This window comes from Rhamphochromis sp. 'chilingali' (assembly GCF_963969265.1).
Source record: "Rhamphochromis sp. 'chilingali' genome assembly, chromosome: 17".
Taxonomy (NCBI): Eukaryota; Metazoa; Chordata; class Actinopteri; order Cichliformes; family Cichlidae; genus Rhamphochromis; species Rhamphochromis sp. 'chilingali'.
This window is the reverse complement of record NC_137944.1, coordinates 23,803,869-23,818,906: the sequence shown is the minus strand read 5'-3', so window position 1 is coordinate 23,818,906 and position 15,038 is coordinate 23,803,869. Positions and strand designations below refer to the sequence as shown.

Genomic DNA, 15,038 nt, shown 5'->3' with positions numbered 1-15,038 from the left:
AATAGAAAACATAAATCAAAACCATAGAATAAGCAGCAGCCCAAACCTGAAAACAAAAACTTAAGATTTCAAAACTCAAAAACACCACAAAACTGCAGAGCATGACACTCTATATATTTTTGCATTATAGAGATTTTATATTATATTTATGCTTAGTAAAAATCTGCAAGAGAATATCAATAAAGCACATTAATAATCTGTAAAAGAGCAAAATTGTGCAATTGTAGGTTAATGATTAAACCTTTGCTACTGGTGCTGGTTTCTAACTGGGTGAGATACTAAAGACTGACAAGACTTACCTGTGAGTGTTTGACACAAAAATATATTTTTAGAGGTTTTTACCACTTTAAAGAAAAGTAAACATGGCTAACAATTATTTTAAATTATATTAAGTTAATAAACAATATGCAGCTCATTACCACAGGGTCAGAGGTCAAACCAGTATACATGAACCCCAGTTCTATTAAGATAGAGCAAGTCCAATGTTCTTTATTACTGATTTTTAGAACATTAACTCTTTTAAAAGTCAGTGTAACGGTGGACCCAAGAAATACCAGCCGGAGCGACTTTTGACAGTGCAGAACTTTTTATTAAGCTCGGGTTGTAGTGGACACATGTACTCCGCGCTCTCTTTCTCTGCTGTCACGTTCCTTCTCCGTCTGTCACTGCCAACACATAAAGAGACACAATCACTGTCAGATCCCAGCACACCTGTTCACCCCGCCCCTGCGCCGCCCCGGGAGCTCACTGCGTCACGCCTCCTCTGCAGCTGGCCAAGGACCACACCCACGCCACAGTCAGATTAAGCAAATAATCCAACCTTTAACCCCTTTATATAGGGTGCTGTACCAGAAAGTATTATTAGTTACCATTTAGGGCCAGTCACTTTAACAAAGCTGCCCATTGTGTCACTGCATAGAGTAAACGGGCATTTGATTGATTCCTAAGTGGATTTGACTGAAAGCCAATTTCAGGCTTCACTTCAGGCTGACCAGGTCTAACCAACATCACTAACCAGCTGCGACCCATAGTAAGACCACATCTGGATCCCCTTCAGTTCGCTTATCAGCCTCGTCTCGGAACAGAGGACGCCATCATCTACCTGCTCAATCGTGTCTACACCCATCTGGACCAGCCGGCGAGCACTGTGAGGGTCATGTTTTTTGACTTTTCCAGTGCTTTCAACACCATCAGGCCGACCCTCCTGGGTGATAAGTTAGCAGCGATGCAGGTGGATGCTTCTCTGGTGTCCTGGATTGTTGATTACCTGACAGGAAGACCACAATATGTACGTCTCCCACAGTGTGTGTCTGACAAGGTGATCAGCAACACAGGGGCACCACAGGGGACTGTCCTCTCCCCCTTCCTCTTCACCCTCTACACCACAGACTTCAGCCACTGCACAGAGACCTGCCATCTTCAGAAGTTTTCTGATGACTCTGCGGTGGTTGGATGCATCAGCAGGGATGATGAGACAGAGTACCGGGCTGTGGTCGACTCCTTTGTCACGTGGTGTGAGCAGAATCATCTGCAGCTCAACGTGGCAAAGACCAAGGAACTGATCGTGGACTTCAGGAAGACCAGGAAACACTTGACCCCTGTTTCAATCCAGGGGGTCAGTGTTGACATTGTGGAGGACTATAAATACCTTGGAGTACACATTGACAATAAACTGGACTGGGCTAAAAACACCACAGCACTTTACAGGAAGGGCCAGAGTCGTCTCTATTTTTTGAGGCGACTGAGGTCCTTCAACATCTGCCAGAAAATGCTGAGGATTTTCTATGAGTCTGTTGTGGCCAGTGCGATCCTCTATGCTGTTGCATGCTGGGGGAGCAGGCTGAGGGTCGCAGATGCCAACAGACTTAATAAACTGATCCGTAAGGCCAGCAATGTTGTGGGGATGGAGCTGGACTCCCTCAAGGTGGTGTCGGAGAGGCGGATGCTGTCCAAGATAAAGACAATGTTGGATAACACCTCCCACCCACTCCATGACATGTTGGTCAGTCACAGGAGCACGTTCAGTGAGAGACTGAGATTACCGAAAAGCACCACTGAACGACACAGGAAATCATTCCTGCCTGTGGCCATCTCCCTGTACAACGCATCCACTTAACACACTGTTTGCTGCTACAGCTACACATGTTTCTTTTCCAAATATTTATTTATAAGTGACTTATGTATGTATGTATGTATATATATGTATATATTGTACTATTCTTAGTTAGCGTATTGTCTGTCTTGTCTTAATGTTGGTTTAAAATGGAGCACTGTAACAAAAAATAATTTCCCCCAGGGATCAATAAAGTATTCTGATTCTGATTCTGATAACTAGACTGCACAGCCATGACAAAAAGGAAGATGCAAATAAGTGTTAAATTAACAACACATTTTAATTTTTTTTTTCAAAATAAAAGAAGAACCTAAACTAATCATAGTGTATGCAGTCAGAAAATCACTGTAAGAGAGTGCATGAGAAAAGAGAAGGTGTAAATTATGTTAAGTGCAAGAGACCAAACCAAGAAGCAACTGTCTTATGTAGTGCCCATTACTTTGGATGGATGATCCCAGGTATGTATTCTGTCCTCCACCTTTTCCAGCCTCTCTTCCACCCGCTTCCTACTCTGCCTTCAAATCGCACTGTCATCTGCAAACATCATACTCCACAAAGACTCCTGCCTGACTTCATCAGCCAACCTGTCCATCACCACTACAAACAACAAGTGGCTCAGAGTCGATCCCTGATGTAATCCCACCCCCACTTTGAACCCATCCGCCACTCTTACCCCACACATTACCACTTTGATATAAACGAAAAGGGTAGGTCATTAGGAAACAGCTTTAGTTTGTCTGGCCCACTGAAGATCAACTCTTTGTGCAGGAGTTCCACCGCTCATTATCCAAACACAGCAGTACACTTAAATATAAACAAATATAATATGCTATCCAGTGTACACCTGATTATCTCAGCCGCGACAGAACCCACGTGTTTCCGCTGCAGCAGCAGTCACATGGCCAGCTTTCGGCTGTTTACTTCCTGTACCGCGGATCCTTTTCCTCCCAGAAAAACTAACGGCTTCGCTCGGCCCACAGCCGCAAACCGGACACTGACAGCCGGCCCCGGATTAGAGAAAGCTCCGGTGAATACACCCATCGACCCGTGTGAAACCCAGAGCCGTGACAGTTGAGATGAGAGCCAGAGGGGCGGGGAGATAGTTTACATCGATTAAAAACGAGCACACCCTGCCTGTTCTTTCGTTTTTGAAACGGAAACAAACGCAGGGATTTTTTTTCTTCTCTTTTTTTGCTCCAGCGCTGACATCAGCGAGTACGCGGTGGCTTCTTCAAGCTAGCCGCTAGTGAGATGTCAAAATACACGAGCTTCCCAGAACCGATGGAGGACCAAAACCCTTTCCAGGTGAGAGATGTTAGGCATGAAGCTAACGTCAGGGTAATGGATGGATGGATGGGTGGGTGGATGAAAGTGGCCGGTGTTGGCTCCGTGTAATAGCAGGCGTGTTGTTGCTCATGTGACTTATTTCAGGGCCTGCCAGATCCTCCTCAGTGTTCGCCCACTTGTAGCTCTTATTAACAGCGAGCACATGAAAAAATGAGGATTTATTTATGCTGAATTACTCTGTCTTTGTCCTGTCTGCTAGGACCCTGCAGTGACTCAACACAGCAGCAACACAGGATATGCCACACTGGACCTTTACAACCCATTTGATAATACAACTGCGGTGAGCATTATTATATTTAACCATTTTTTTGTGCTTTTGTTTCAAAGAAGACAGAGATCCACTGTCTCTCCTGCTTCCTGTGTATTTTGAAGCATCTGGCTTCTGGTTTGCAGCAGGTTGACCAGCCTGAGTTGGTATGAAATATTTAAGAAAGCATGCTGGCACAGATAACCCCGAGCTCTGAGATGTTATCCTTAGGAAAGCGCAGTTGTTCTTGTGAATAATGGTTAATTTTATTCCTTTTTATAAGTCGCTGCAGAGTCACTTTGATGTCGCACTCGCTTTGATGTTCTGTTTCACTTCACTCTTTTTATTCAGTTTGAATCACTGGGCCTGGATTTGTGGTGATTCAGAGGCCTGAAAGCAGAAGGAGACCTCAGGATTATGTTGCGAAACTACTCACATGTTAACTGTTTTATTACACACTATTAATTATACATTTTATTAACAATATTATAATATTACACAAGACTGAAGACTGTGTATCAGCTGACATTCTTCATATACAGTGCAGACAGTGTGTTAGAGGACACAGCTCGAGTCCGCTCAGCTCTAAATGAAGACGTTTACACACACTGGTCTTGATAATTTGGGGGCTTTTAATGATTTCTTTGAGTTGCTCTTTTTCAAGGGTAGAATGATTATACAGCATATATCCTTAATGACTTTTAAAAAACAACAATTGGGTACATACGTTTGAATTTGTTTTTGGTTTTTCTCTAATCCACAGGCTCAAATATGTACATACAGCTCCACTAATATTCGGTGAAATATTAGTGGAGCTACCTTTAAGCCTAGTCTTAAGACTAGGCTTAAAGGTAGCTGGCAAAAAGAATCTACTAGCTTAGTCAATCACGACCTCTAATGAGAAGTTAATAGGTTAATAGGTGTTGGACCTGACAAGCTAAAAGAAACTGTTGAATCTTCAGGATCACATTAAAAGATTTAAGTATATTTGAGCCTGTATGGATGAGAGAAAATCTAAAATAATTCAAACTAGCGCACCCAATTCTTGTTTTTTTAAAGTGATTAAATGTGTATGCTGCACAGTCATTCCACTCTGGAAAAAGAACAGTTTAAAAAAAACATTAAAAGACTTAAAATTTCATGAGATTAATGCCCAGGATGACTGTGTACGTCTGAAGACAACTGTATACAGCAGTCATCTCAAAGGACTTTATACTGTAAACTAAGAACCCAAGAATATTAGAGAGAGAACCCAAGTGATCAGCTGATTCTCTATGAGTAAGCATATGGTAACTGTGGGGGGGAAGGAACTCCTTTAATAGGAAGAGACCACCAGCAGAACCAGGCCCAGGGAGGGGCAGCCATTTATTGTGACTGTCTGTGGGGAGCACAGAGACTATCTGATGAAACGGTTTCTGTGTTACACCAAGCATCTCCGTTTCTGCTTTATATGTTTAGACTGATGTCTGTCAAACACAGCTTTTGCCCTGTGAGATGCTGGGCCTTAACATTAGTGTTTAACAGTATGTGTGATACAGTGAGTTCAGGGCTTTTTGTTGCTGGGGAAACAGCTGAGGTCCTTGCTATATCACTAGGTTTTTGTTGCTAGGAAACACCTTGAGTTCATGAGTACTTCCTGTCTGTCTTTGATACTAGCAAACTCTGCAGCAACAGGAACTAAACTTGGACTTGTTTATGTAGCACTTGTAGCAGAGCTCACAAGCTGCATACTTTCTCACAACAATATTTACAGTTGTATGTGGATTGCACCCTCGTGTAACCCTGATTATCCTGAAATGCAGAGCAGAAGCATTTCTGATAGAGAGGCATGGAAATCAGAGAATCCTGATTTGAATCTGTGATTATTACATCAATAATAATCATTTTTTAACTGTATACTCAATCAATTTTTAGACTGATATAACTGAAGAATGTCAAAATAAGATTCCTAATTATGGAACATTTACAAATAAATTACATGACAATAAAGTCTATATTGTTAAATGATGGGAAATAACCTCCCATAAGCGTCCATGACATTTGGGTCACATTTGCCACACAGATGGGCCACTTCCTGCTTAATGTTGCAAACCCACACATATGCGTACACCGCTGGGGTCTTTTTGAGTCCATTTAAAAACTCTATTGTGAACCAAAGTGAGCAAATATTTTAAGTTCTTTTCATCAGATATGGTTTGATTTGTGTGGAAAAAAGCAGGAGTGGGATGTCACAGGGGTCCAACACACCGTCCTATATATTTTGGCAGCTGGGATAGGCTCCAGCCTCCCTGCAACTCTGAACTGAATAAGCAGAAGAAAATTGATGGATGCATAAAGTTAAAAGATTAAAACTAATAAAACAAGTTTTAAAAAAGGAGACTTTTCCATTTGATTACATTTTGTATGATTGATTGTAGAAAAAGTAGAATTGGGCTGAAAGATCTATCGCTTTATCACCTATTCAGGTTGTAAATCATGTTTTTAAAAAGTAACTAAGTAACTAATTACTTTTGAAAATAAGTAATCAGTAAAGTAACTGGATTACTTTTTTGGGGATGTAATCGGTAATTAGTTACTGATTACTTTTTTCAAGTAACTTGACCAACACTGGTGTAGGGCTGGGCCATATAACGTTTACGGTAATACCGGTATAATGTTGGGCAACGATAAGAAAATGAAATATCACGATAGAATATGGGTGAAACGCGCATGCGCAGTGCCTTTGTTTTCATACGCACATGGCTGCAACGGAGAATGAGAAGAGCGAAAGTGGATCGTTAAATGAAACAGATGAACCAGAATTCGTTTGTAAAAATGCTGCAACTTCAGTGGTGTGGAACTGGTTTAGCTTTCGTCTATCAGATACACAACAAAGCACTATTTTTGGTAGCGCATGCTAGCGGGCCGTCGTTATTACCGTGTTTTTTGGAAAATACGGCACACTTAATCCTTTTATTCTGAAAATCGACAGTGCCCCTTATGCATGAATTCTGGTTGTGTTTATGACCTCGAAACGATTTTATATGGTACACGGCGCTCGAAAATCTGTCAAATGTTTTAGTACGACTTTGCTAAGCTACGAAGCCGCATCGCTTGATGGATTGTCGGAGCATTACGGCTATTGTAGGCAGGAGCCTCGCGGAGTAATACGTACTGTGCTTCAACATAATATTACCGTTTTATAACCTCTTTTTAAGTTTTGTGGATATTATACATGGTTATGTTGAGGATATGTCGGCCAATTTCCACTGGAAATGCCTTTTGCTTAAACTGTCAGCAAGGAATTTGCATTTGCACTGTTAAATTTTTATGTAACTTTAATGCACATAAAAAACAGCTGCTTGTTTAAGTGAAAATATATTGATTTTTTTTTTTTTTTTTTTTGCACTAATAAAGTTGTGGAGTTGTAAAGTATTTTGTCTAGTGTCAATTATATCGTCAGTTATATCTTTATCGCAAATTTTCAAATGTATATCATGATAAATATTTTTTGTCTGCTCTAGCTGTGTGTGTGATATGGGATAAAAGGCTTTTCGCTATTAGAATGAAGAGGTCTAAATGCTGTTATCTGAAGTTCTGTGCTCAGATATCTAGAAAGATCAGTTCACAAAAAGTGGATTGATTTCCTTTAGTTTTTAGAAATGTTCAAGCTTGTGAACTTTGTCTCAAAAGTGCATAGCTGTTAATGATTGTTTAATAATCATGTGTTGTGAAAAGATTGTGAGATATTAGTTGTGGAGAGAAATGTCTTATTTTACTTTTTTGTATTGTTTTAAAATGTGTATGATCTGTATATGTTATACAATAATACTTTTAATTAATTAACAATTAATACTCTAATTCTTAGTTCTTGGAATCATGTTTTTGTGACCACATTTTTTCGTCTGACTGATGTATGATGTCAGTTTTTGTTTTTTAACCATGCTACAGCCTCCTCCACCATATGAAGCCACTCCTCCATCTGCACCTGCTCCATCTCCACCTGTGCAGACCCCGCCTAGCAGGACAACACCTACCGAGCCTCGCAACTATGGCTCCTACAACTCCCAGGTATACACCCTACAGTAAAGACCCTCTTCACTGTGATTTTGTATCAGCTTACCATCAGAACGTTCAGGGGCTGCTGGATGTATAAAACAGGATTGTACTAAAAGTTTTGTTAGATGCCCTTTAGTGCCATGTAAGTGTTTTTATGGCTATTAAAATGAAGCGTTGCACTAATTCCTGCTGTGTATATCTGCGTGCTGAAAGACCAGTCTGAATGACTCACTTGAACCAGTAATATACCTAAGCACAACCATTGGAGCAACTTTGGGACCTGTATACATGATTATGCAGAATAACTTTGACATAGAGTTCTGATGCCTCATTCTTTCTGTGCTAGCCTGTTGTGAATGCTGCCACAGCAGAGCTGATGAAGAAGCAGGAGGAGCTGGAGAAGAAAGCCCAGGAGCTGGAGAGGAGAGAGCGGGAGCTTGCGGCACACAGCGTTGGACCAGGAGCCTGTAAGACATAGAGGGGATGATGGGATGGGGAGTTAATGTAGACAAGTGAGAGAACTTTAAACCTTTAGATCTAAAAGATCCTCGTCCAACTTTATCTTTTATTTCTTACTGTGTACGGGAGTATTGAAAAATATGTTACATTTCAACATTTTAAGTTCCTCCTTTGATTTTCCAAGTTACATTACCCTGGAGTTTACAGGGCTCGGTTTAGATTTGGCAGATTTTTAATCACAATTTTTGTTTGCAATTTTTTTTGCACCCACAGCTTCACAAATCAAAGAAGCCAGACACATTAAATTTTTCAGAATCAGCTTTATTGATCAAGTATGTGCACAGATACAAGGAATTGTGCTCCAGTTTTTTTCATTGCTTTGTGGAACTCAACAGAGTAGATAAACGGATAATAACAACATGAGTATAACACATTTCCAGGCTTATATGTGCAATGGAGCAGGATAACTGGTTACTCTATATAAAGTATCTGGTGACAACACTAGCTAACCACCATCTGCTTCATAAAAGTGGGAGAAAAATCCAGCAGAACACCTAAGGCAGCTGATAGTAGCTGAAGTTCCCTCTGCACATAAAAAAAGAACTGCCCTGAGGCACGACATTGTGCTGGTGTCAGGAGCAACAAAGGACATTGCAATGTTGGAGCTTACAGTACTCTTTTCAAGAAAAAGGGAGAGGATTGATGGCCTGGACAAGAATGGCCAGAAGCAGGGTGGGAGGGGAAAGTGTTTCCCTGTTGAGCTTGGGTGCAGAGGTTTCATGGGGCAGTCGTTCTGCAGGGCCTGCACTGTGGATGGCATCATAGGAGAGAAGAGGAGACGAGCCATTCGCAAGATCACTTAAAGTGGCTGTGGATGAAAGGGGGACCTAAAGTTTTGCACTGCTATAAAAAATATAGAAAAGTTACTTTGCTAATTAGTCTGCTGATCCACAGGAGGTCCAGTGAGAGGTGGTGATTGGATTTTGTCACGATATGACCAAAATTGTCAGAGCACTATTTTAGAGTTTGCACAAAAACAAGTACAAACCTCCTGTAATATAAATATGATAAGGTTTAATGAACTTAAATGAATCAAATCAAATGTATTTCTATTGCACATTTAAAAGCAACAAAGTTGACCAAAATGCTTCACAATTAGTTAAGAACAAGAGAAAACAATTTAAAAACAAATGCAGATGAATAAGATGAGGCAATGAGAAAGTATTAACATAAAAACAAAACAAATGTAGCAACCATAAAACAAGCCTGATGGTATTCAAACTGAACTAGAAATAAAAACCAATATAAAAAAGTGAGGTTAAAGACGCGATTTAAAAGAATAGACTGAAGTATGAATATCTGTCTGGCAAGTTATTCCAAAGTCTAGGCGCTGCAACTGCGAAGGCCCGATCTTCTTTTATGCTTCAGTTGAGACCTTGGTTGTACTGAGAGGATCTGGCTAGACTATCTCAGTTATGTTGAGGAGTTTGCTTAAATAACTGGGCGCCATATCATTTCAAACTTTGAAAGAAAGTAAAAGAATCTTAAAATCAATCCGATAATGAACAGGGAGTCAGCGTAAATTTGCTAAAACTGGAGTGATGTGTTTATATATAAATAAAGGAAATAAACTGATGACATCCCAGTAACACCAAAGTGTTTTTGACTTTTTTCTTCTTCAGCCCGGCAGAATAACTGGCCCCCGCTGCCTTCCTTCTGCCCTGTGGGTCCCTGCTTCTATCAGGACATCAATGTGGAGATCAGCCAGCGGTTCCAGCGCACGGTCACCATCATGTACTACTTCTGGTTGTGTGAGTTTCTGCAACTTTTAACAGTTTATTATTAATTTGAGGCATCAGTGTTAGAATTTAACATCATAATGAAGTTTTTTTTAGCGTGAAGGGAATCTTGTTTTAACACTTAAGACTTGCTAGTTAGAGGCAGTAAACGCTAGCTCGTGCATGCGTGCCTCCTCCTGCACTGTCTGGCAGTAGAGCTTGAATATTTGTACAAAGACTTGCACTTCACTGTTAGATTGAAGACTCTGGGACACTTACACGGAGCGTCTGCACAACAACCAATCCAGCTGGTTAAACTTGCACAAGTTCTCGTTGATTTCTTCACAGAGAAACTGTAGAATTTCTCCACACCTTGTCACTTAGATTATCCCAGGAAAAAATGTAAGAGGAGGCTTTAATGTTTTCAGGGTTGTTTGCATGTCCACAAGTTTTTAGGGCATGAATGAAAGTTAAACCTGACACTGATTTTGAAAGTGAGAGAGAAAGTGAATGTTGAAATGAAATTTGGACAACTGAGTTGTGCTGACAGATTTCTATAATGTACTACAGCTGCAATTCTTTGCCATCTGGAAAAACTGAGATGTACGGTTGAAATTCTTCTTCTTTTTCTCATTTTAAGATATCTCAGGGATTAATGTGTAGTTAAACTTCTTTACACTGACAGAATAATTAAACTGAACTGACCTGATTTGGTTTGGTCCGCTTGAAATCAAAGTGGGTATGATCAAAGTCAAATGTAGCATGTACGTTAATCAGCCAGCCGCAGCATTAAAACCGCTGCTAAGAGTCCTTGCATTGTGGCATTTATGTGCATGTGACTTTGGCTGGAAGGTACCAAAGTGCTTGCCCTGAAACCTGCAGGATCTACTTCAGACTCTCCTGCCGTCTCTCCATACAGCCATCCATTTCTTAAGAGATGCAGTTCAGGGTCACTGAGCTTTTACAGGGTGTATATCCTGTAAAAACAGCTTGTGACTGCTGTTTTAAAAATTATCATTTAGATTTTTGCAGAATTATCAGATTTTGAGGACGCCTGATCTGTAAAACTGTGAAGGTGTTATTAAGATTGCATTATACAGTTCCTGTGTGAACATGCAAAGAACAGTGTAGAGCTATTTTAAAAACGGTCTGTCACACTCTGAAATCTTGACCAGGCAGCAGACAACAACAGATTTAGTGAAAATGGCATCATATTGCATCAGCCAGAGCCAAAAGGGAGAAGGATGGGTTTGGTTTTGATCCCTACGGTCAGGCTGCAGTTCTTTTCCTTTTTAGTCATAGCCTATCTATGTCTAGTCTGCACAGGCACACTGGTCTTCAACCTGATCTCTTCCCTGGCCCTGTTCTGCATCAACCAGTCCGGTGGTGTTGGTGTTGGTCTCGGCCTCGCCATCCTGTGGGTCCTACTTTTCACTCCCTGCTCCTTTATCTGCTGGTATCGACCCATGTACAAAGCCTTCAGGTGTGTACCTCCGTCTTGGTGAAGACGTTTTGAGTCGTTTTCCTTTTGGGTTTTTGCTCAGTACAGTCGCATAAATTACACTGAGTTGTTAGTTACTGTGCAGTCACCTTAGTAATTATATTGTTCCCTCTTCTAGGAGTGACAGCTCTTTCAACTTCTTTGCTTTCTTCTTCGTTTTCTTTGCCCAAGTGATCGTCTTTATCATCATGACCATCGGCATCCCTGGATGGGGGTTCAGGTAAGGTTCCTAAACAAATATCTCTGTGTTAGCCCAGTCGAAAACCTCCTAGCAACCACCAGTTACTTGTGAAATATTTATATTTCCTGACTATTTCCTATTTTCACAGTATGCGTCCTTGTATATTTGATCTTTGTGTGTCTCTCTCTGTCCTTCAGTGGTTGGATTGTGAGCCTTTCAGCTCTGAGCCCCCACATCGGTGTCGGTGTGATCATGATGATCAATGCCGCTCTCTTTACTGCAGAAACCGTTATGGGGGTCATCATGCTGAAAAGGGTACATTTGTTCATATTTTCATGTCTCATAAAGAACTTCAAATCAAGGCTCTTATTTTTATCAGCAGATGTTCAGATTTGTCGTTGGAACAAAAGCACAGGATTGTTCCCCACACTGAGTCAGGGTATTAGCATAGCAGTGAGTTATTTATATCTTTTTATATGTGATTATATCAGGATAAAGTGTTTTAATGCCACAGCATGTTGGTTTCTGAAAGCAGAAACTAGGGCTGTTCGATATAACGATATATATCGGATGACGATATAAAAACATTTTTCGTTTCATTTACGCTATCGTTTGTTTCGTGGTGTCGCAAAATAAACTGTTTACGGCAATATTTTTTTCATGGTTTTGTTGGTCACTGTAGTGGCTATATTAATTTCTTAAAGTTCTCACTTTCTCTTATATTTTATATAACCACACTACAGACAAGCGAATGTTTTTATGCGTTGTCGTTAGCAACAACGACTGTAAAACCAACGCGTGTCCGTTTATGTTCCACATAAACCTTTCACATTAAAGCTCAAGATCCTGTTGAGACTTTTCAAAATAAAGTGAATCACGTGAAAGATGCAGAGTATTTACGGATGAGAAGTAAAAAAGAGCCGCCAGGTGCTAAAAAATAAACCTTAGACTCAAACGTCAGAACGGGCTTTTCCCCGCAGCACGCCGTGTAATAAATACTCACAAAGAAAACGGCGGCCGTTACAACTTATGTCTAAAAATGTATCGTTTCCTACATCGGTTAAAACACTCGACTCCAGGTACGCGATGCCCAGCTGGAAACACTTCACGCAAGTCGAGCTGCCCGAGATTCACAGAATTTACAGAAAATGTGAAATTTTTGTGATTTATATCGTTATCGGACGATAGATGTCTTATATCGGGATATGAGAGTTTGGTCATATCGCACAGCCCTAGCAGAAAGTGTCTTGCACAAAACCAGGATTTTGTTGTAGTGCATAAGAAAACAACTGAGAGTTTCAGTGTTAGGGCATTACTTTCATTTTTGAACTCTAATAGACAAACTTAACATGACTCCCAGTTCAAAATAACCCTTATATGTCATATACTGGGCTGGGCTTCTGTGCAGCAATAGCTGAGATCACCGTTTTAGGGATATCCCTTCCCTGTGACATCACAAACATGCTAAAGTTCGAGCTTTTAGCTCACAGGGATTAATTGCACATACACCACGATGTGAAAACTTTGGATATGTTTACTATGAGAATCTTTCACTGTAACAGTATATAGGACAGAAAATAAGGAGATGCACAACAGGTCAACAATCAGCCTTTTAAACACTCAGTGGACAGCACACTTCACCTGAGCCAGGGTCTGTGCATCTTTCTAGGGAAAATATGAAAGTCTTACAACTTCACTATTTGAAATGTTGAAAGTGTCACATGAATATCCATTCAAACAAAATAAATTGTATGCTTTATGATTGTAAAGCTAAAGATTTAGTGGGTTGAATTTGAGTCAAAGGTGTAGAGCAAGAACAAGCTTCAAGTAAACACAGTCGTCTCACCACGTAGTCCAGGTGGTCCATCTACCGCGAAGCATTCAGTAGATAAAGAGCCTGAAGAATAGCCACAATATCAGGTTGTGGGTATCGTTTTCACCCTCACAGCGTGCATAATAAGATGATGAATTGCTGCAAGGATCAGGTGTCAGCGTACTCTTGTCTTTCCCGCTCCAGATCCACAGTCTGTACAGGCAAACCGATGCCAGCTTTCAGAAGGCCCAGGCTGAGTTCGCCACTGGAGTCATGTCCAATCAGGCGGTACGCCAGGCTACTGCCAACGCCGCTGCCAACGCTGCCCAGGGGGCCTTCACCGCTCCTCGATAGAGAGAACGAACAGAGACGGTTGGATAAGACGAGGAGGAGGAGGGGAGCTTTGAGCTCGATGGTGGTTCAGTTTGGTATTTATTTCCCCACAGGTGATTAGAATTTGATGGAGGGAAGTGGAGTCTATATAATTACCCCCTACTTAATTTCAGAGCACGTGCATGAGACAGATGTGGGGTTATCCAATTTCCTATGACGTACAGGAAAAGTTACCTATATTAAACCAAAACAGGAATTGACACATTGTAAGTGTTGATTCAAGAAAACGAAAGATGGAAAATATAATAAAAAAACAAGAAGATGCTGTATGAATTTATATGAAAAGTGATGCTTCAGTGAATAGAGGGACGATGCTTTTACTATGAAATGACAGCTGTGTGCCAAGTTGGATTCTGCTAGCCTTGACATTTTCCACATTTACAGTTAAAATGCAAAGTGTAAGACTGGGGCTGAACACAGAAATGTTGCCATTGCTACATTTGATCCGTAACTGATTTGCTCAACTTTAGCCAGCACTACTTTTTTGTAGCTTAAGTGCAAACTAACCAGTTTGTTTTGTTATTATGCCAAACAAGAATGCCCGTTTACTGTATTGCCAAAACCTTTCGTACTGTAATGATGATGAACATGTGTTGGTTTGGTTCTGGTATCTGTCACTGTTCTTTCAGTACTGCTTGTGAATATCATGACTGTGTCACTGTCCTGGTTTTATTAAAATATATTGTCATGCTTTCACAGTCTACTGCTGCCGTTATTCCCTCATCCTGTTGGAACGATAATAATAATGATGATCACCTGCATTTTAATAGTGGAAAATCCAACCTTAAGCAGATTCCGGGCTTCACTGTCAGTAACTGACCTTTCATACAACCATTAACCTTCAAACTTTATTAGATTTATCCCTAATAAGGCCTCAAACATGTAGCCTGTGGGCCAGAAACGACCTGGCAGAGGGTTCAGTCTGGCCCACTGGATTGGATTACAAAGTGTGAAAATATTTAATCTAGACAAGCTGTTATCAACATAAAGAAAGAGAAACTGAATTTTAATCATATACATAATATAAAGGATGGACATAGGCAATGTGATGTCACCCACTGGTTAGTGAACTCCTGTTCTGAAGCCTCTAGCTGACACTTTTAAACCTCTTGGTCACTGAGGTGTAAACCCACAAGCAGCTTCTATTCAGTATCATCTTAAACTAGCA

At 40.7% G+C, this 15,038-nt stretch overlaps 1 protein-coding gene across 1 annotated transcript; it reads left to right on the top strand.

Annotated features, from left to right (window-relative positions):
* The first annotated feature begins 3,028 nt into the window (after positions 1-3,028).
* On the top strand, positions 3,029-14,561 carry scamp3 (secretory carrier membrane protein 3). The gene is made up of 9 exons (XM_080862961.1): positions 3,029-3,418; positions 3,660-3,740; positions 7,638-7,757; positions 8,092-8,212; positions 9,887-10,015; positions 11,300-11,465; positions 11,602-11,703; positions 11,862-11,979; positions 13,682-14,561. Exons 1-9 carry the CDS (start codon positions 3,365-3,367, stop codon positions 13,829-13,831), a joined length of 1,041 nt encoding a protein of 346 aa, XP_080719087.1. The 5' UTR covers positions 3,029-3,364; the 3' UTR covers positions 13,832-14,561.
* The last annotated feature ends 477 nt before the right edge of the window (positions 14,562-15,038 follow it).

Bases quoted from the DNA above. Each gene is read 5' to 3' on its own strand.
- scamp3 (XM_080862961.1), top strand. From the start codon at position 3,365: ATGTCAAAATACACGAGCTTCCCAGAACCGATGGAGGACCAAAACCCT. The intron at 11,466-11,601 runs GTGTGTACCTCC...TCCCTCTTCTAG, and splicing joins CCCATGTACAAAGCCTTCAG to GAGTGACAGCTCTTTCAACT. The intron at 11,704-11,861 runs GTAAGGTTCCTA...TCTGTCCTTCAG, and splicing joins ATCCCTGGATGGGGGTTCAG to TGGTTGGATTGTGAGCCTTT.